At 42.4% G+C, this 22,014-nt stretch overlaps 1 protein-coding gene across 1 annotated transcript; it reads right to left on the bottom strand.

Annotated features, from left to right (window-relative positions):
- Positions 1 to 1,994: 1,994 nt before the first annotated feature.
- Positions 1,995 to 21,591, bottom strand: tm2d2 (TM2 domain containing 2). Its single transcript, XM_083784338.1, has 4 exons — positions 21,151 to 21,591; positions 20,915 to 21,002; positions 5,523 to 5,638; positions 1,995 to 2,531 (listed from the first exon to the last, which is right to left on the bottom strand). Exons 1-4 carry the CDS (start codon positions 21,465 to 21,467, stop codon positions 2,318 to 2,320), a joined length of 735 nt encoding a protein of 244 aa, XP_083640464.1. The 5' UTR covers positions 21,468 to 21,591; the 3' UTR covers positions 1,995 to 2,317.
- Positions 21,592 to 22,014: the final 423 nt, after the last annotated feature.

Raw genomic sequence — 22,014 nt, 5'->3', positions numbered from 1 at the left:
GAATACATTCAACTTAAAATATAAAACACCAACCAAATCAGCATTTGGAGTAGATCAATATTATGTACAACATTTTACAAGCACAAGGTTGCAACTCCATATATCCGCAAAATGGAGGACTAACACCCCTGGCACATACTGACCCCTTTTCCACCGGTTGGTTCCCAGTGGGAACCGGTTCAGTTCTTTTTGGTTTTTAGTCCATGAGCCAGAGGTCCAACATTTGTGGACGAACTATACACTATATTAAATTGTTTATAGGATCAATACAAGTAAATAAATACATGATAACCCTTCCACAGTAGTAGCTTTTTCATATTTTCGATTATTTTGCATATTTTCCTACATAATGCCTCATTTGCATATTCAAAAATGTAAAATTTGTAATACAATAAATCATTGTCTTCGTGTAAGTACTCAATTGGGGAAGTTTCATGGTGATTTGCCCACTCAATTCATAATTAACGTTTCAATTTTGGAGCTCTGGCTCATGGACTAAAAACCAAAAAGAACTGAACCGGTTCCCATTGGGAAACAACCGGTGGAAAAGGGGCCACTGTAGAACCAAAGACATAGAAAGGTAGACTCCTCTTTCGGCTCTGGGGCGTCTGTATCCCGGGGAAAGGCAAGCTTCTGTGACGTCACAGAAGGGGACGTTCGGTAGGCCAATCAGAGGCAATGTAAACGTTTGTTTTCTCATGCGAATAAAGCCTTTGAATTGAATTGTTTGACAAGTTCCGGAAAAGACGCGCTGTGATTGGCCAGTAGTCACTTTGAGTGGCAGCGAGCGAGCACTTCCGTTTGACCCCGTCTTCCCTGAGATACAGGTTGCTCCAATGAACTGCAGCGGCCAATGAGGTTACGGTATCTAGATTTTTACAGCTATGAATAGAACCTCCTCCAGTGGGTGTTCACTACACTTCTGGTGTAACAACAGTACAGTATGCAATGGTACAGTTTACAGGTGGAGACCGGAGACAATAACCTAAACTGAATTTGTGTTGTAAGGATGACATCATCAGCACAGAATTATATCACTTGCCAAGAACATGGGCTCACCACTTAAATACCGGTATTGGCAGGTGTGGTCTTATCTAATTAGTTATTGTCCCTCTCATAAGTTGATTCTAGTTGAATGGCTAAATGATTACAGGGAATGGAAAACACAGATTTGTCTCACCCGTCTCTCCTATTTATTTAGCCTATGCTCAATGGGTTTGAGAAATCACAGTGGAATTATGAGAATGTGAAATCCATCCTAAAGCATTATAGCATATGGCTGCTGGCATTGTGCCCTAGTGACTGGACAGAAAAGGTACAGAAAGGTTGCAAATCCAATCATCACTATGTCCCGTTGAATTGTCCTTCAATGGTCTGGTTTAACGCATCAGATTCAGTGTGATACGTAAAATAAAAAATATTCCATTCCAAATCCTGGCTCGTTATTAAATAACTTTTCAAGTATTTCGATTAATTACATTATACCGGGAGTTTGAATTAGTCTTGGTAGGCCTTATATTGCGTTCACACGGCCATTCATTGTCAGTGGAAGCAAGCGACATGACGATGCAAAGAAAAGACGCAATGATGCATGTAGCTGCAGCTCCAAATGATACTCCCATTCATCTTTGCATCTGCCCTTGTGAACACACCATAAGGGTAAAGAACTTTGCCCTTTTTCCGGTATAATATCACTAAAGATTCCGGTAATTTCCTAGATGTGTCATTACTATGCATCATGGTGTGCCATGTTTGTACTTGCTTGGTGTGCTGCCTAATCAGTGTACAGTAGTATGTTCTTTTTTGTTTGTTGAACCCATTTGACAAATTATAAAGTACAACATTCATCCATCTAAACAGCCTATAGAGGACATAAGCCTAGCTATGATATTGCCAGGCAACAACCAGACACGTGTGTTGTGGAGGTTAAAGAGTAGGTTTTCATTGTACACAAACCCCTCAAAGAGGGGGAACTAATTAGTGATCAACTTGTGTAAAAACTCTTAAGGCTCATTCATAGTCTGGATTTTCGGTGGTGAGGTGACCACTGCTCCGGTGGTGAGGTGACCACCGGAGCTGAAATAACGTTGAGCGGCGGTGAGTAAAAACAGAGAGAAGGGCTGGAGCGGTGGCGGTGGTTTGCTCTTCACCGCGGCTCGTGACGTCATGTTGTAGTTCAGTGGTCACCTCACCACCGAAAATCCAGTCTAGTATGTATGAGCCTTAAGTCCTCCATAGTACATGACTGAACACCACTACTAGTTGTCAAAGGAAGATTGATAGTGACCAGTCTATTGCCTGTGGCTATGTTTCGGCCTCAGTAGTAGGTACACCAGTTGCTGTAGTCGCTAGGCATCAGCCCACCAGTGATAAGCAGTATGAGGTCGACAAACCACCATATGCCCAACCCTCCCAGGGTCAGCAACTTGCCCACAGCCGTACCGGTGTGTCCCAGGCAGAAGCGGTCGACTCCGAAGCAGCCCAAGAAGAAGGAATAGAGCAAGGTTGTGATGAAATAGTGGCCTGTGTATCTACAATAGACACAAACAAAGCAGCAGTTTCAGTTTACTTAAATTAAATTAATCGTATTTCAGGTCAAAACTGAAGTAAGGGAAATTAGGTTTGCAGACAGACAATATGCACCATATAGACAAAGATATATTGATGAGACCAGTCAGGTAATCAATAACCTGATAATGCTTTTAAAAAGACTGGTCACTGCAAAATACAACAGTCGCATACAGACACCGACCAAGCATAATATTGACAAAATAATCAGATTACAAGTTTTATGCTAATATTGCAACTGGATTTGTAGACCTGACATTTTGTACAGCTCCAGAATAGTTTGTATAGTATTTTTCTTCTATATGTTGAATGGAAATATTGCAATTTCAATGTATTATTCTGCCTCAAAAGACACTGCCTCATTAGACTAGACTACAAATTAAGCAACCTAACTGCAGTAGTGCAACAGTAAATCCACTGGATCTTCAGTTGACCACAGAATGACCAAGATATACAGTCAAATATGACAAGTAAGACGCGCAAACGCGGGAAGCGAACGCAGCTCGTAAATGGCAATAACAATTAGAATAAATTACATACTTTTTTAAGGTTTTCTTTTTAAACTTCACTTTTGTGTTTTTTTAAGATTTTATTTTTAAGTTAAGTTTTTTGAAGTTAAGTGTTTTTAAAGTTTTTTTGAAGTTAAGTTTTTTCTTTTTCATTTTAAGTTAAGTTTTTTTTAAGTTAAGTTGTGTGTGTGTGTGTGTGTGTGTGTGTGTGTGTGTGTGTGAGTGCGTGTGTGTGTTTTGTGTGATACAGCTGCGCCCTCTGGTGGCGGGCGGGTGGTGTAACAGCGGGACACACACACACAGACATTCAGCCCTTGCTGTCATAGTTAGTGCTCACTGCGTTCGCAACTAATAGCCTCTGCCTGTATTAATTAAGATCCCCAGTCTGCTGAGTTGTTCAATATGTGCTACGAACTGAATGTTCTGACTGACGATTGTTAAAGGGAAAAAGGGAATAGACGGAGGGCTCAGATCTGCTCAAATTGCTTGTCTTTACAATTACACCATCCTCACAATGTTTAGTACACAGCCATTCAAGTCTGTTTTGTTCTCTCTCTCTCTCGTATCTCAACAGTAAATCCTTAAAAAAAGGAAAAAGTTTGACATTGACAATCCTTATTACAGCGAGGTCACTTGTGATGCTAGTTCAGTGTGCAGTGGCACTTTTAACTTGTGCCGATTGGTCAGCTGCCGTAGGGAGAGCACCCTCTCTGTTCTCTTATAAACCCCCTCGATTGGTCAGCTGCCGTAGGGAGAGCACCCTCTGTCCTCTTATAAACCCCCTCGATTGGTCAGCTGCCGTAGGGAGAGCACCCTCTCTGTTCTCTTATAAACCCCCTCGATTGGTCAGCTGCCGTAAGGAGACCACCCTCTCTGTCCTCTTATAAACTCCCTCGATTGGTCAGCTGCCGTAGGGAGAGCACCCTCTCTGTCCTCTTATAAACCCCCTCGATTGGTCAGCTGCCGTAAGGAGACCACCCTCTCTGTCCTCTTATAAACTCCCTCGATTGGTCAGCTGCCGTAGGGAGAGCACCCTCTCTGTCCTCTTATAAACCCCCTCGATTGGTCAGCTGCCGTAAGGAGACCACCCTCTCTGTCCTCTTATAAACCCCCTCGATTGGTCAGCTGCCGTAAGGAGACCACCCTCTCTGTCCTCTTATAAACCCCCTCGATTGGTCAGCTGCCGTAGGGAGACCACCCTCTCTGTCCTCTTATAAACCCCCTCGATTGGTCAGCTGCCGTAGGGAGAGCACCCTCTCTGTCCTTTTATAAACTCCCTCGATTGGTCAGCTGCCGTAGGGAGAGCACCCTCTCTGTCCTCTTATAAACCCCCTCACTCCAAGAGAACTGCTGGTGCATATACTGAATGCAGACAAATGGCAGTAGTATCTTTGGCAATACTGCCATCTAGTGGTCAAATAACATCAACCACATACTTTCAACAGTATTTGATTCCAAATTAATCAAGAGTACATGGCTACCATTATTTTATTTATTAAGTATTTAACTGAAGCTTATTGGTTTGGGGGAGAAGGGTTAACTAGACTATAGTTTGAAAATACAAAGATTTTTGTATTTTTTTGTATTGCATCAATTAACACTTAACAGCACAACGACAGGAAAGGAGCATTTAGAGGGGACAGCACGCTACACTGGGCACAAAACAACAATTATGTGGTAAACACACCAAGTCACTGGGGTGCCTGAACATTTGATTTGTTTATTATTCATTCAGTTCCTAAGCACTGGTTTATCACTCTCAATGCAAAACTAAAGAGAGAAATCAGACAGCTAAAGAAGCAATAGAAACCAAGCTGTTAGATCAGTGTACATACTGTAGCTGGTCATAATCATCATATGAGTCTCGAGAGAATATACAGCACCCAGTTTTTGTGTTCCCAAACCCAAGTGTGATTTGTGATCACACATGGGAACACAGAAGCAGTGTCAGCAGCTGTGAAAAGCTATAAGTGTGTTGTATGTGTCACCTTGAACTCTTACATAGCTGTTCATACTGTATATGCGTCTTAATTTATTATTAAAAATAATGTATACTGGATTGTAACTGTAAACAAAATGGCATGTCAAGTCACAGTCACATTTATTCATATAGACAAAAGATGAAATGTCAGGTAATCAACTAATCGATAACCTGACAACGCTTTTAAAAAGGCCAGTCACTGCAAAATATAACAGGAAAAAAGAAAGAAAACATTAATAAATTACTACCTAATGCGCATAGGGTATTTATTTAGTTGGTCTGTAAAATCTCAGAATAAATCGGATCTCTGAACAAATTTCACAGCTCAAATCCAGTCCAGGTCCTTTTGTCAGACTGAATCGTCCCAAATTGTCATGGTCATATTTGACCTGTGTAAAGCTCTATTACATACTATTCTATACTATACATGAAGCCCTTTGTGTAACCAGCATGACATCACTTACTTGATGCAGGGCACATTGCCTCTGAGGAACTCTCTGGGTCCAGCACACTCAATGTTATCCAGGGCAGTGCAGATAACTGGTGTGTGGTTCACTTCTTTCTGAGTTTGGCCTCCCCACTAAACACAGAGGTGACAAGAGGTGAGATGTGTAACGGATGAAAAGATTCATCTTTCTAGATGGTTTTGAGCACACTGTTAATCTACAGTAATATTCTATACAATGGTCAATACATTGCATTATAAAATATGACATATATATAAATTATAATTATAATGTGGAATAATCTACCAAAACTCATTAAAGATCTCGACTCCCTACAAACTCAAAACTAAACTTAGCCTCGATACCCAGGCTTTCATTTCGTCTGCGCGAAAGATGAAAGCCTGGAAAAAGCCGTGGGCTGAACCAGTCTAAAAGTGGGAGTCAACCCTTCCGGGTGGGCGTCGCTCTAAATGATGTGACGTAGCGCTGCACTAGGGGGGAGAGGAGGGGCCGGGGGTGACGGACAGATCGATGAGATCCAATCAGGGTGCGCGCATTTCTGAGGCGCGACCCGCCCCTCTAGACCAGAAATGTCTCTGCTTAGGTCAGGCTAAACTAAACTAAACAAATGTCTGACCTCAAAATACAAATACATAGTTTAACTCCTTGAATACCTTGCATCCTCTGCCCCCGACCCCACCCCTCCTTTCTCTGTAAATATACCCGTTGATGGTGATTCAACAGAGTTAGTGAGTTTACCAATATGCCTATATGCATGTACAGTATGTATTATAATGTTTAACTGACGAATTGAGTACAATGGACCACAAGGGAAACAAGCCCCCTGCAGATTGTTGTTATCCTTTTAGTATAACCTTTGACTGTACTACCTGTACTGTTAACAAAACAAACCTGCTAATAAAGTATTCAATCAATCAATTACACAGGTGTTGTGTTAATTGACTTGTTTCCAATGGGGCATAATGGAATATGATGATTGACAATGCCAAATGCCATTTTCATACTTTTAAAAATAGCAGATCTACAAGCTCATATCGCGCCACCGAGTGGCGCGATACGAGCTTGTAGGTCTGCTATTTTTTGAAAAATCAAAGAACGACTGACATTTTTAGAATCTGATCTCAGGTCAGAATGGGTTCATCAGGACCAGTGTGTGTCCGGCGGAAACGTCGTATGAATCTGATCTCAGGTCAGAATGGGTTAAAGCTATGTCAAGGACCCGGGCCCAAATTAATGTCTGCTGTCGGGAAGAAACCACTTAATTCCAAAATGTTCATTTTTCAGGAAATTAAAAATGTAAATTCTTCAGGAAATGAATATGATGAAGCAATAATGCCTCATCAAAGTTGGTGTTGTGATTTATATATTGTTTGGTAAGAGCCATTTATTTTCATTTTATTTCTATGTTTTTTGATGACATCATTCCAAGGGCTTGGTCAAGGCCAAGGTTGGCCAGGTTATTTAATGAGACCTGATTGAATTCTCTGTTGTTGCTGATGTGAAGTCAATAGTTTTTTTGACTGTGAGACATAGGCTGTTGATTTCTATGGTTTTGACACTCTTTTGTTTTATTTAATACAAGTTACAGTGAATAAATATCATTTTTGAACTTTAAGTCAACGTGTGGACATCAGTAATTTCATCACACGTCTGAACTAGATCCTCTGCATCGGGCAACCAGTAGCCCAAAGTAATAGGACTTTGACGTTACAGTTATAGGGGATTCACACTGAGACGGACTGAATCCGTTTCATTGGAACCGTTTCCGAATACGGTTGCCTGGTCCCCGATGGTCATGATTCACATTGCCCGAGATTCAACAGCGCACCGGGTACACTTGCATAACACACTTTAATCCTCCAGACGGCGGTTTGTTTGATGGCTGGCGCGCACGGACACTGACCATCAACTCTGCGACATTGTCTCAAATAAATCCAGACACACTGCATTGCATTGCCTCTTTGGCTTTTTGCCGTTATACTACTTCACTGTCAGCCTGCCTGCTATTCACTGTGTCAGTCAGTTCTGTGCTCCAGTGTATTAGTTTGCTATGGATTCTACTTCAGCATTATTATTATTTTGTTTTACTTTGGAAACTGTGCCAAGCAAAGCCCAAGAGCCACGTGTAGTCCGCAGAATAAGATCAGCGCGTACTGCGGTGCTGCGCGTATACGCAGATTCAACAGGAGACGGGCGGCGTTGAGAAATGCGCTGGTGTTACGCGTCGTGCAGCGGCTGTGTTTTTTTTGTTGAGGCTTGGCTCGTCGACTAGAGATTAAGTCACGTTCTTTAAAAAAAAACAGTCCACTTCCTTCTTTAGGTACGCATGCATTCACATTGGAACGATCCGTATCTGAATACACTTCAACGGTCCAGAGACCCGCCCCCCATGCGGTCCCGGGGACGGTTGGGCGATCCGCTCCCGGGAACGGTACGCATCATTCACACTACCACAACATCTGCCAAGTGGTCCCGAGTGCGCACCCGGGACCATAGTGTGAATCCCCTGTTAGACGTTAGTGGTGGAGTTAGCCGTTTTAGCAGACAGTTTGAGGGTCCAATGGAGTTAAGAGGTTTTGTCCCGCTTTTTACTACTTCTCCTTGGTTCAACAATATTGTTCAATATCACTGATTTATGGAAAAATAATAATCAAAAACCTCAAAAATGGAGTTAGGTGGTTTCTTCCCGACAGCAGCGATATGTATTAATTAATCTGACCCATATCTGATGTATATTGTGCCAGGGACAAACATACAAGTTTGTGTTGTTAAAATATAACATTATCCAAATATTTCAAAACATCACAATGTGACACATTGAGAGCTTTTAGATCTGATAGCCAATGTATATAGGGTTAAAGTGGTCAAACTGATTTTGACTGGGGAGTGGTGTCCACCTTAACCTCCTCAAGGACCCCTGGGGGTCCCCTGACCCCACTTTGAGAACCACTGCTTTAAAGGTTTCCCAGAAGTGAACAGAAAGGTTATGTTAAAGGGTCAGGACACCCCCCTGTAACGGTCCCAGCAATGGGATTTGTAACTTTCTATTTCTATTTTCTATTTCTATTGTCTATTCTATTTTATTACTTACCTTTGGCAAATACAAGATGGGAAAAAGGTTTCGGTACACATTGTATGTGCATGCCATTTGTGGTACCTGGTCTCGAATGCAGTTCATATTATGACGTGTTGAGGGCGTGCAGGAAGAGCCCTGTGAGCAATATTAATGGCACCGGTGTGAGCAACTCAGACAGATCAACTGAGTTGCAGGGAGAGGTGATCTCTTCCCACGGTACAAAGAGTGTCCGTAATAACAAAACATAAGAGAATCGATAGTAGCTCCTAAAAGAAGCGGCAGAAGGCGCACACGGTACGTTACATGTTGTTGGTCTCTGTGTTTGTAAATAGTGTTGTAGTTTCGTCGATTGTTTGTTTGTTTACGTTTCATCTTGTTTGTTTACCCACAATCCGGAAGTCATGATTGACCAACAAGTTACAACAAAGACATTTACATTGCATATTTCATGGTGGTTAAGAGAATATTGTATGTTTTGTGTTACAGTTTTCACGGTGTCAACTTTGGGAAATAAAACCCTTTTGAGACAGCAGTTGGAGCGTTGTCATATTTCTGCTGGCTAGGAGCCGCTACAGTGAAAACGTAGCCTCCACCGCCGAAGAGGAAGAGAAGAGCAGGTCCAGAGTCGGCCATTCCTCCTCCTCGTAACGGCGGTGATCATCGGGACGAAGCGTTCCAGACCGACACAACACGGGAGGATCGGCGAGTCGAGAGGGGTTTCCAGTATCGAGGACCACCCTGCCTGTCTGCGGGCTGCAGCCAGCACGCATCTGCGGGGACGTCGTGCACACAGACGAGGCATAACAGTGTGGACCTGAGGAGCGGAAGGGTGACGCGGCAGAGCCTGCAGTGGTCGGGACGGCCACGGGAAGGCGGCGTTGTTCCATTTTCGGTGGTCCGAGGTTGTCCGGAGAGCGTTCGTTGCGCAGGAGTAACGTGACAGGTCAGACCGAAGCCTATTATGTTGTGTGGGTGAAGAGGAAATGGAATGTACGCTAGGACAGGTTGAACTGTCTTGGTGGGTGGAACTCTTGGAAGAGGAAAATATATAGGTTGGAGTTTGAGACATTCTACTAATTTTTTATTTTCTAAGAGACATTTGCAAGGGTTTATTCATTTGTAAAACTGGTGTTTCTACAAGAGGTTTTCCATTTAAAGGTTGAAAAGAAATTCTGGGTTTCATTGCGGAAAGGTTTTGAAAAGAGTGTAATCCAAAGCTGGTGATAAGAATTCATTTCTTTAAGGTGTCTCTACAAGAGGTTCTATTTATCTATTTGTCTATTTTCTATTTTTATCTATTTGTCTATTTTCTATTTAGACTTTGTTGTGAAAAAACAAAAAAAACAATGTCGGATGAGGGTGTGGTTGTTCCCCTTGCTGAAGGTGGAGAGTCAGAAAGAGGGTCAGAGAAAGAGCACTTAAACAAAGGTGATGAACTCCTGGCTCAGCCTGGTTTGGAAAGCATAGAAGTTGAGCAACCAGGTAAACCTGCATTAATCAGACGTTCAAGCAGGGAAAGACACCCAACAGAAAAAATGCGTGATTTATTAGATCAGGACAGCAGGAAAAGAGGGAGGAATTTTTTCTCTGCATACGGAAAATTCAAGTTAGAACTGCAGTGGGTTAGACTACAGCTAAAGGAGGAATGCACACAAACTGAATTAGCTGAACATGTAGGAACTATTGAGGATTGCAAAGCAAACGTAATAAGAATGTACGAGAGTTTAAGGGCGATATCAACCCCGTCTCAAGATGCACGTAGGAACGTAGACACCTGTGTCTCGGCAGCCGATGAAATAGTTGAACTTCTGCATAGGCGTTCAAAAGAAGCTGGGACGACAGAATTCGACCCAGAGGCTGCCAAGGCTGAAGTCTACAAGTTACTGAAAAGGTCAGACGCCCGGTCAGTCTATGGCTCAACTGTTTCAAGAGCTGGACGGGGCAGTCAGCGTGAAAGCCAAGCCTCGGAGGCTGTATCAATGGAAATGGCAAAGTTAGCAGCACAAGTGGCTGCAAAAAAGGCTGAATTGCACAGAGATGAGGAAATCTCAGTCGAAAAGGAGAAGTCACAAAAATTGAAGAAACAAAGAGACTTGCAAATCAAGGAGTTGGAGACACAAAGAGACTTGCAAATCAAGGAGTTGGAGACACAAAGAGACTTGGAAATCATTGCAGCCGAACAGAAGTTGAGGAAACTGGAGAAACAAAGAGACCTGGAAGCTGCAGAGGCAGAATATAACTCTTATAGGGAACTAGAGCTCAAATGGAATAACGAAGGAAGGGGCTCAGAAGCAGCAGTGCAGTTCCAGCTCCCAAGTCATCCTGGCGAGCAACAAGCTAGCTCACCTGGCGATCAAGCCTCCAGGCGCCTCCCGCCTCCTGCATCCACGGAGAATAAAGAGCCCACAATTAATGAAATTAGCTTAGTTCAAGCACTACAAGAAACCTTGACACTGACTAGGCTTCCAGCGCCAGAACCATTCGTGTTTTCTGGCAATCCGCTAAAATACATAGAATGGCGCATCTGTTTCAAGGCCTTGATCGAATCAAGCTGCACGAAGCCAGTGCACAAACTTTTCTACTTAAAAAAATATATCAGTGGAGAAGCACTGTGCGTATTGGAAGGCACCTTCTACAGAAGCGACGAGGAAGCATACAACCAGGCTTGGGATGCCCTCGACGAGCGATATGGACACCCATTCGTGGTGCAAAGGGCCTTCAGAGAGAAAATTAACAACTGGCCAAGGATTGGACCAAGGGAGCCATTTAAATTAAGGGAGTACAGCGACTTCCTGAATTCATGTAAACATGCAATGCCCTACGTGGAGGGACTACAGGTCCTCAATGATTGTGAGCAGAATCAGAAGTTGGTTAAAAAACTTCCAGACTGGGCCACCACCCGCTGGAATCAACATGTCACTGAAGCCTTGTATGACAAAAGACCATATCCAGGGTTTCAAGTATTCGCAGACTTTGTGGCAAAGGAAGCACGAGCGGCGTGCAACCCTATTACTTCCCTGCATGCTTTGAAGTATTGTGACGAAAAAGCGACATCTGCTTCTGGGAGGGAACCAAGTCACACAAAGGCGAGCGTCTTTGCGACATCAACAGAAGTGTCCCAGAACCCCCAAAACACTCAAAGTGAGATTGTATATTCCAATAGAAGACCTCCAGCAAATGCAAGACCATTAAGCTGTATTTGTTGTAAGCAGAATCACTTTATCTACAAGTGTGAGAGATTTGCAGCATTGTCACTAACAGAAAAGAAAGGATTTATAAGGGACAATAACATGTGTTTTGGTTGCCTTAGAGTTGGCCACGTCTATAGACAGTGTAACCACCGGGCCACTTGCAATATTTGTCAAAGAAGCCATCCATCTCCGCTTCATGAAGAAACTCCTGAAGCAGAGGAGCCCTCTGCAGAATCGGCAGAGCTAGAGGCAACCGCTTCAACGGTCTCATGCAGCGTGACCGGAAATAAGGGGGATTGTACATCAATGATTGTTCCTGTGTGGCTGTCATCGGTTGATGGCCCCTCCCCCGAAACCTTAGTGTATGCACTGCTGGACACCCAAAGCAGTAACACTTTCATTGAATTGAAAACAGCAGAGACAATTAAAGCAGAAGCACAGCCAGTCAAACTGAAACTGTCAACAATGACCGACAGGGGTTCAGTGGTCAAATGCCAAAGAGTGACTGGCCTAAGAGTCAGAGGATACTTCTCACAAGAAATGATTGATTTGCCACCTGCATACACTCAAGAGTACATGCCGCTGGAACAAAACAGCATTCCCACTCGGAAAACAGCGGAGCGCTGGGCTCACCTTCACTGCATATCTGAAGAAATGCCTGAATTGTTGGACTGTCCTGTTGGTCTCCTTATTGGTTACGACTGTGCTAGGGCCCTGAAACCAAGAAGGATAATAGATGGGGAAGATCACGAGCCATACGCAGTCAAGACTGACCTAGGCTGGAGTGTGGTGGGATGCTCAAAGGTCAAAATAAAAAAAACATATATATGATGTGACACTTGGGTTCAATTAAAAAAGGAAAATACAGATTTCTACAGCCTAAATAGCTCAGGCAGTAATCAATCACTGTATTTTGGGGGCAGTGTAACGGTCCCAGCAATGGGATTTGTAACTTTCTATTTCTATTTTCTATTTCTATTGTCTATTCTATTTTATTACTTACCTTTGGCAAATACAAGATGGGAAAAAGGTTTCGGTACACATTGTATGTGCATGCCATTTGTGGTACCTGGTCTCGAATGCAGTTCATATTATGACGTGTTGAGGGCGTGCAGGAAGAGCCCTGTGAGCAATATTAATGGCACCGGTGTGAGCAACTCAGACAGATCAACTGAGTTGCAGGGAGAGGTGATCTCTTCCCACGGTACAAAGAGTGTCCGTAATAACAAAACATAAGAGAATCGATAGTAGCTCCTAAAAGAAGCGGCAGAAGGCGCACACGGTACGTTACATGTTGTTGGTCTCTGTGTTTGTAAATAGTGTTGTAGTTTCGTCGATTGTTTGTTTGTTTACGTTTCATCTTGTTTGTTTACCCACAATCCGGAAGTCATGATTGACCAACAAGTTACAACAAAGACATTTACATTGCATATTTCATGGTGGTTAAGAGAATATTGTATGTTTTGTGTTACAGTTTTCACGGTGTCAACTTTGGGAAATAAAACCCTTTTGAGACAGCAGTTGGAGCGTTGTCATATTTCTGCTGGCTAGGAGCCGCTACACCCCCCACTCGTCATATATTTGATCAGAATTGAGAAATGAAAAGAAAATGTAGGCGTGGTTATCCGTTGTCGTGGGGGGAGAGAACAGAATTGGAGCGTGCATATCATTATATTCTGAATCAACGCCACAGAGAGCTGACCACCTCGAAAATGCGACTTCTGAAAACAAAAATTAAAACTAGCTGTTACACGTTACAGTGTTACACAGATTCTGCAACTTCATGGCATATATTTACCCCTAAAACGAATAAGTTGTTTACAAACAGGCCGTCAGATATTAATATCTAGGGTCCAATTTACTGCTGCCCGTACTTCTCTTTCGCCAGGCAAGGCTGCAGTGATCAGCTGGGGAACACACGGTGCTGGGAGCTGTGTGTGTATATGTGCTCAGAGAAATGTATATATATATATATATATATCACTCATTCTTGAGATGAGGGACAAAAGTGGAAAAAACATGTCCCACACATAAGAGCCTTATTATTGTTAAGAATAAATTAATTTAATAAAAATAAAAGCACTTGCAAAGTTAAATGTAATACAGTTGTGTATTATTATGCCATTAATTTCATTATAATTGTTTTCATATGCCATCTGAATTAGTTAAAAGCAGGCACTGTACCCAAAAACGCCTGTATTTAGCCTGTCCCCAGCAAGTGGTCATAATTTCAAACTGCAAAAAAAGTGTCTAATACTGTCACAATCACATAAATATACATACTAAATTAAAGTAGATTGTCAACAACATAGCAAACAATATACACAATAATTTTAATTTATATTTTCCATTAGATATCTCATATCAAATGTGTGTCCCACGTCTCCCGTCAACTCCGTCAGGTTTTTTAAAAGTCTTAAATTAATCAGAAAATATTGTCGACAGATTTAGCCTGAAGACTCCTTTTCCAAGTCCCGTTTGTATTTGTTGCAACAGTGGAGCACCTGGTCTGACAAGCATTCAATTGTTTGATATTTTAAACAAACAATGTTGATATCAGGGTGGTCACAGCTTTTACATGTCAACTCCGTCAGGACATTATTATGATCTTTGTTAAGAATTCCAAAATAATGTTTATTATAAAAGTTTAGGGTTAGGTTTAGCTAACAAATGAAGCAAAAACAAAATGGCTACATTGTACTACAGAGGGTTAAGATGAAAACAAATGACATTTTGTCAACTCCGTCAGACGTCAACTCCGTCAGGTTTTGTGTCTGACGGAGTTGACATGTATCTGACGGAGTTGACAAAAGTGTTCCTAAAACAATAAAATTATAGTTTTTGAATAATGGGACGTATTCTAATTTGGCACACAGTTAGAGCATGCCTTAAGGAACATTTTTGGCTATAGGGCCATCACAGATTTGTCTCGTGGTGACCATGGCAGCCATTTTCCAAAATTGCCGCCACCTGATGTTATTTTACAATAACTCAAGTTCTACACCACCTAGGATCTTGATTCTGGTGACTAAGACTACATTTTCAAGGATGAGGGATACAGTGGTACAATTTAGATTTTCCCTGTGACCATGGCAGCCATATTTCAAAATGGCCGCCACCTGCTGTTATTTTACAATAACTCAAGTTCTACACCATCTAGGATCTTGATTCTGGTGACTAATCATACATTTTCAAGGATGTGGGATACATTGGTACTATTTAGATTTGTCCTGTGACTATGGCAGCCATTGTTTTTCAAAATGGCCGCCACCTGCTGTTATTTTACAATAACTCAAGTTTTAGACCACCTAGGATCTTGATTCTGGCGACTAATAATACATTTGAAAAGATGAGGAATACAGTGGTACTATTTAGATTTGTCCTGTGACCATGGCAGCCATTGTTTTTCAAAATGACCACCAACCTGCTGTTATTTTACCAATAACTCAAGTTTTAGACCACCAAGGATCTTGATTCTGGTGACTAATCATTACATTTTCAAGGATGAACTTTCTCTGGGAGGGGTCAGGGCTTATTTCAGGTGCAGGTTGAGTTGCTACTGACAGGACATTAAAAGGAGGTGGGCTTTCTGGCCTTTGACTTGTCCCTTTCAGGTACAGACGCACAGTTTGACTTCACTGGCCACTGCAGTGTGGCGTTGATCTTGGTGGCCTCCTGCCAGTGTTTCTCCATCCTTCTCATGACCTCTGTGTTCTGGGGCTCTGTTATAGTCAACTTACATTGTCTTGGCTGGAGATTGCTTTCCTGCAGGGTCCAGCCCAGTCTTGTGCAGATGGCTGCTGGCCCACCTGGAGGCCCCAAACTCACTTGTTCGGTTGGTGTGATTAGGTGGGGTGGTCTTCCCCAATCAGGATGAAGGGTTTAACCCTTTCAAACGGCAGTCTGGCCAAGTGTCTGTATTTAGTTGTGAGGCTAGATACAGGATACGATTTCTCACCCAGCCCCAGGTGACTTGAGGTGAAGGCTCCTTTGATTTGGTAACATTGCTTTGGTTGACATGCTGTTGACACAGAACGACACTGATGCCTTCAGTGTCTGCACATCCTGCCTGATAGTCCTGAAGGCAGATCTTCTGTCTTCAGTCTTTCGCTCACTGTTCACTGCTCAATGTTCACCTCAAGCAGGTCTTCAAGGTGTTTGCCTTTGCACAGGCTATATGGCTAGGACTCGTGCTTCAACCACTCAGAGAACTCCAACATGGTGTTGGTTGCTCCTGGGCCGCAGAGCATTGTGCGGCAGAATTCAGCTCTCATCTCTGGTGGCAGCTTGTTGAGGAGTCGTGCAACATGTGAGCCGCATCTAAGTTCTGTGTCTCCCTCTGGGCCTAGGGTAGACACTTGCTATTTTCCGTAACACTAATTGGTGGGGCTGTCCAAACTTGTTGTTTAGTTGTCAATCGGGTCTCTGTTGGTGAAGTCGGGTCTAGGTGGTCTAGAAGATGAGTTAGTCAGGGGATATTAATACAATCTGGTAATACATTCCTTATCAAGAATTTTCTTCACCAATGTCAAACTAGGGAGTTTTCATGATTCTGAATGCATTCCAAACATTAGCTATGCACGAAGAACACTCCTTGGGCTGAAAACGGCCATAGCCGTCATCACAAAATGAGGTCAGCACATTTGGGCAAGTGGATATATGGCCGAATTTAGCCCAAGGGGTTTGACCCCTAGTTTGGCCATAGACTCCCTAGTTTGGCCATAGCCACTTGGTATGGTACCCAACTTTCAGCAGCTGTCAAAAATGTTCAATAGAAACCAATGTGGGATATGTTAGTAGACACCTTTACAAACACATTGGTGAAAAAATTATTGGTAAGAAATGTATTCACAGATTTAACATTATTCTGATAATATTCCCTGACTAAATTGGTAAAATAATAGCAGGTCCACCATTTTTGAAAATGGCTGCCATTGTCACAGGATAAATCTAAATAGTACAACTGTATTCCTCCTCCTTGAAAATGTAGGATTAGTCACCAGAATCAAGATCCTAGGTGGTGTAGAACTTGAGTTATTGGGAAATAACAGAAAGTTGGCGGCCATTTTGAAAAATGTCTACCATGGTCACAGGACAAATCTAAATAGTACCAATGTATCCCACATCCTTGAAAATGTATGATTAGTCACCAGAATCAAGATCCTAGGTGGTGTAGAACTTGAGTTATTGTAAAATAACAGCAGGTGGCGGCCATTTTGAAAATGGCTGCCATGGTCACAGGGCCAATATAAATAGTACCACTGTATTCCTCATCCTTGAAAATGTGGGATTAGTCACCAGAATCAAGATCCTAGGTGGTCTAGAACCTAAATCAGTTAAACTTGTCAACTCCGTCAGATGTTCGTCAACTCCGTCAGACGTTCGTCCCGTGATGTTTTTGTTAATTTCCAAAGAAATAGAAAATTCAATGTTAAATCTTTTGTGCTTATGTATTGAAACACCAACTGAAATGATACGTAATGATGTTTTTTTTTTTTTTTTACATGGTTTTCATGTTATAATATTGAAAATAAAGTTTGAAATGACGGATTTGAGAAATTGGATATTTCATAATAGTGTGATATTGGAACAAAACAATATTAAAAGAATTGTATTACTTAACTTGATTACTGAAAGCCATTATAAGATAACTGAGGACTTTATATTATTGTTGAAATTATCAAATTCAATTAAAAGGGATTTTAGTGTGTCTGACGGAGTTGACAAGAATCAGGTATTAAGTGCATAAATGTCCCATTTTAGAAAGAAATGTTATGCGAAAAACCTGTTCCTTCTCAAGATTGGTAGTTGAGACCTGTGTCTACAAATGCATCTATTTGATTTGAATGTATCTTAAAAAAAAAAAAAATCTAGTTTGAAAAAAGTTTTGTCCCTTATCTCAAGAATGGGTGATATATATATATATATATATATATATATATATATATATATAGATATAGATAGATAGTTTATTTGTCTCGGTCATGGTTTATCCAACATTATTACATACAAGGAAAAGGGGTTGTCATGATACAGTTGACCGAAAAGGAAAGGGCTGAAGCCGAAGCTTATTATGCCCACCTTTTTGAGATTTCAGTAATCTCGTATAAGGAAACAAATAAATAAATAAATAATAAATCCGTCAAGACGAAGAGAAGAGAACCAGTATACAGAGGAAGCTAACGAAAACACAGAAGCTGTGGAGAGCTGCTGTGTCTCCCTACTCGTCAGCAATGAAAGAACGCCCCCCCAATTCAAATCTATATGAAACAAACATAAATTAGACATGCCTATATCACGTTGCAGAAACCGAACACATCATGTAGCTCGTAAGCATGTGACTAGAGGTGCAGCAAAGAGACTATGGGTTTTATCTCCCATTGGCTTAGAAGATACGGCTTCATGATGCAGTGTTCAGACCATGGGTTTTATCTCCCATTGGCTTAGAAGATACGGCTTCATGATGCAGTGTTCAGACTATGGGTTTTATCTCCCATTGGCTTAGAAGATACGGCTTCATGATGCAGTGTTCAGACTATGGGTTTTATCTCCCATTGGCTTAGAAGATACGGCTTCATGATGCAGTGTTCAGACTATGGGTTTTATCTCCCATTGGCTTAGAAGATACGGCTTCATGATGCAGTGTTCAGACTATGGGTTTTATCTCCCTTAGGAGGCACTAGAGGCAGACAATCATGAAGAAGTGTCGACTAGGTCATTAGTCTCTCAACATCGACAGTATAGCCAGGTTCACCTGGCTAATAAGAAATAATTTAAAATAAAACTCTGCTTCCCATAATGCACCTGTAACCCAACATGCCTTGCACTGGGTCGATCACGTGCGTGTCATCCCCCCTTTAAGGAATGGTTCAGAAGCTGTGTTCACGTTCATTCTCCCATTGGAAATGAATAGACTCCAACATTCTTCCCGTCTCCTAATAATGTTACCGTCCACCTCGCGCAGATACGGGAAGTAAAGCAAAGGTTGCCTCTCTTGCTAATTTTCCTCTAGCCAATCGGAAGAAGGAAGAAGGAAACACAGGCGTCTAGTTCCTGATGCTGCGCTGTTTTCAAAGGCTGTTTTCTCTCAATAGGGTGCATCTGTGGTGATTGAACGTTCTGGGATCATTTCTGATTTTATGCTGTGTCGAGGCTACAACATCTACACTCCTGAAAATAAATAGACTTCTAAAGCGTTATTCATAAGGCTCATACATAGTCTGGATCAGGGGGGCAGTCAGCCAGATATTTTGTGAAGCCTCATTTGAAATCGGTAGTTCATATAATGGCCTGTTGTGGCGCTGGACTGGACCCAAAAAGCCCCATAGCTCCATAGAGGCCCATGTATTTTGGCCCAACTTCACCTAGACTGTATTACCTTAATAAACATGGTCATGAATACTTTCTTCTTCCAGTCACTAGTTTAAAGTCTCATTTCTAATGTCATAATATTCTTTTTGGAAAATTATGGTCCCATTAATTAAAAAAATGACCATAAAGAAAAAAAACCATCGCGTATGTTCTGAGGGGCGTGGCTACCGTTACAGTCTATGATCGGGATTCCCCTCCCACTCGAGTCAAAATAAAAACCAACGGAGAAGAAGGGGGGAAGTCCCGCCTCGTTGTCTGGGCAGCCAATGGCCAGCTGGTCCAAAACGGAGCCAGCCAATGGCCAGCTGGTCCAAAACGGATCTAGAAAGATGGCGACTTACATCAGGAATTACCATATTATTACAGGCTTCATTTTACGTTCATGTTAGACCCGCGGAACGCTTTGTCCATATTTTTTACAGTCTATGGTCTGGATTTACGGTGGTGGGGTGACCACCGAACTACAACATGACGTCACAAGCCGCGGTGAAGAGCAAACCACTGCCACCGCCCCAGCCCTTCTCTCTGTTTTTACTCACCACCACTCAACGTTATTTCAGCTCCGGTGGTCAGCTCACCACCGAAGCGGTAGTCACCTCACCACCGAAAATCCAGACTATGAATAGGCCTATAGTCTGGATTTTCGGTGGTGAGTTGACCACCGAACTACAACATGATGTCACAAGCCGCGGTGAAGAGCAAACCACTGCCACCGCCCCAGCCCTTCTCTCTGTTTTTACTCACCACCGCTCAACATTATTTCATCTCCGGTGGTCACCTCACCACCGAAAATCCAGACTATGAATGAGCCTTTAGATGGACGGAGTGAAGGCCTATTCATAGTCTGGATTTTCGGTGGCGAGGTGACCACCGCTCCGGTGGTGAGCTGACCACCGGAGCTGAAATAACGTTGAGCGGTGGTGAGTAAAAACAGAGAGAAGGGCTGGAGCGGTGGCGGTGGTTTGCTCTTCACCGCGGCTCGTGACATCATGTTGTAGTTCGGTGGTCACCCCACCACCGAAAATCCAGACCATGTATGAGCCTTGAGTAATGGCTGATTTGAGAAATGGAAGCTAGTGACGTTAGACTACAGGCACAGCACAGCCGCCAACGGCACTTCCGCATACTCCACATAAATCACGGCTTGGCGACCTTGGCAACCATGGCGACTTCCATCTTCGTCACCAAGTCGCCACCCGTCTCAATTGTAAATATGTAATGACTCGAATGCCGCCAAATATTTCTTTTCCACCCATGGAAATACACAGAAATAGCTACAAAAACAGCAGAAAGCTCTGAAACCAGAAGCCTATGGGCAACACGCAAGTTGTACTATATTGCTCCCTATCACAAAGGGGCCAAGGGCACAATTATTTTTGTTCAAATCTAAGAAAAAGTGATTTTAGGTGTACTGTCCAAAGCTTAACTGTAACATTAAATTGGATTGGCACCACTAGGCGCTGTTGTATGTATTGTTTTGGTTAAAACAAGTGTTTTATTTAAAAGGTGAAGGCTCTATATTACGGTAGTGAATAGATAGTATAGACTTTTCCTGTATCCTAAAAATCCTGTAAGAGTTCTCTCTCCCTTTGACACCCTGACCTCTGAAAATGTATTTTCTGCTGTTACATCTTTAATAACGTATACAGCAATTTAAATATTGGTAAATTGTACACTCCTACAAATTGTACACTATATTATGCCTATAGTTTTTGATGAATGAATGAATGAATGAAGATCAAATTATTTACCCCGACACAACCGTGGCCCAGCTCCAGATATGCGCTGTTGTTGCCTGCGTGATCCACGGGGTCTTGACACAGAACAAACTCCTCCGGTCTTCAGAAGATACCATCGATTGGTCATGGATGAAAATAAATAAGTGTGAACGCAAATTTGAATGACTGTCTGAATACCATTACGTACATGCATGTGTACAGATAGTATGACTAACTGATAATGCTAACACCCAAGGTTTGATACTTACAAATAACTGCAGAGGACGACTGGAGACGGGGGTCTGTATTCATACTGCTCGCTTACGTTATTATCATCGTGTCCTCCTCCGTCGTTGTTATTATTGTTGCTATGATATAATGTGATGTTCTCCTGCGGCTGTTCGCTGAACGGGAGGACCGCCGTCGCTCCCTGTGCCGAAGTAGCAGCAGCAGGCGGCGGTGGCTCCGATGTTGTTGTAGTTGAATTCTGAGAGTGAATTCCTTCGAAACATTGCAACAGCAGCACTGTGAGCAGCAGCAGCACTTGTCCGCACAGTAAAATGTAATTGACGGAAATCCTCGCCATCTCGTAGCGCTACATGAACCGGCGTAAAGACCTCATTTGACAACGATATTTCTAGACTAGTCTAGATACCTTATACTCTAAGCTAGATATACTATCTACCAGATTGTTTTTGTATGTGTATATTTTGTCCCATTAATATGACGTCATTGAACAGGATGTATCCATGGTGCCATGTCCTAGCCTACTCTATGGCTCTGGTGCCATCTAGCGGCTAGACCTGAATATGTATTAATGGCGTTACAATTTGTTACCAAAAAGTTGGTCAGAAACAAACGCCTGTGGTCTCTCCGAAGCTAGTCCTAGAGATTATGTCTTGTGCATTATTCATGATCCGCACAGCGAGTGTAGTGTTAGTGTACTCACCCAATATTCATTCCTAATACTTGGAGTAAGATATTGTTTCGAAAGTTCTGGCAGAAACGTGTGTTTAGCCTACTGTTTAGTCAAATATCTCCACTTTTGCATGAGCTGCACACGGAGGATCCGACATTCTCTCCGACAGGGGCGAGGGGCCTGGGATGACAGCTGGACTGAATTTATCAAAACT

The sequence above is a fragment of the Protomyctophum parallelum genome (assembly GCF_964188405.1).
Source record: "Protomyctophum parallelum genome assembly, chromosome: 15".
Taxonomy (NCBI): Eukaryota; Metazoa; Chordata; class Actinopteri; order Myctophiformes; family Myctophidae; genus Protomyctophum; species Protomyctophum parallelum.
This window is presented reverse-complemented; position numbering and strand designations above follow the sequence as displayed.

What these genes read in the sequence shown, in the direction of transcription:
- tm2d2 (XM_083784338.1), bottom strand. Translation starts at nt 21,467, where the DNA reads ATGGCGAGGATTTCCGTCAATTACATTTTACTGTGCGGACAAGTGCTG. An exon ending in GTCGTCCTCTGCAGTTATTT is followed by an intron (nt 21,003 to 21,150) that starts GTAAGTATCAAA and finishes TATCTTCTGAAG; the next exon opens with ACCGGAGGAGTTTGTTCTGT. An exon ending in GGCAATGTGCCCTGCATCAA is followed by an intron (nt 2,532 to 5,522) that starts GTAAGTGATGTC and finishes TGTCTATTGTAG; the next exon opens with ATACACAGGCCACTATTTCA.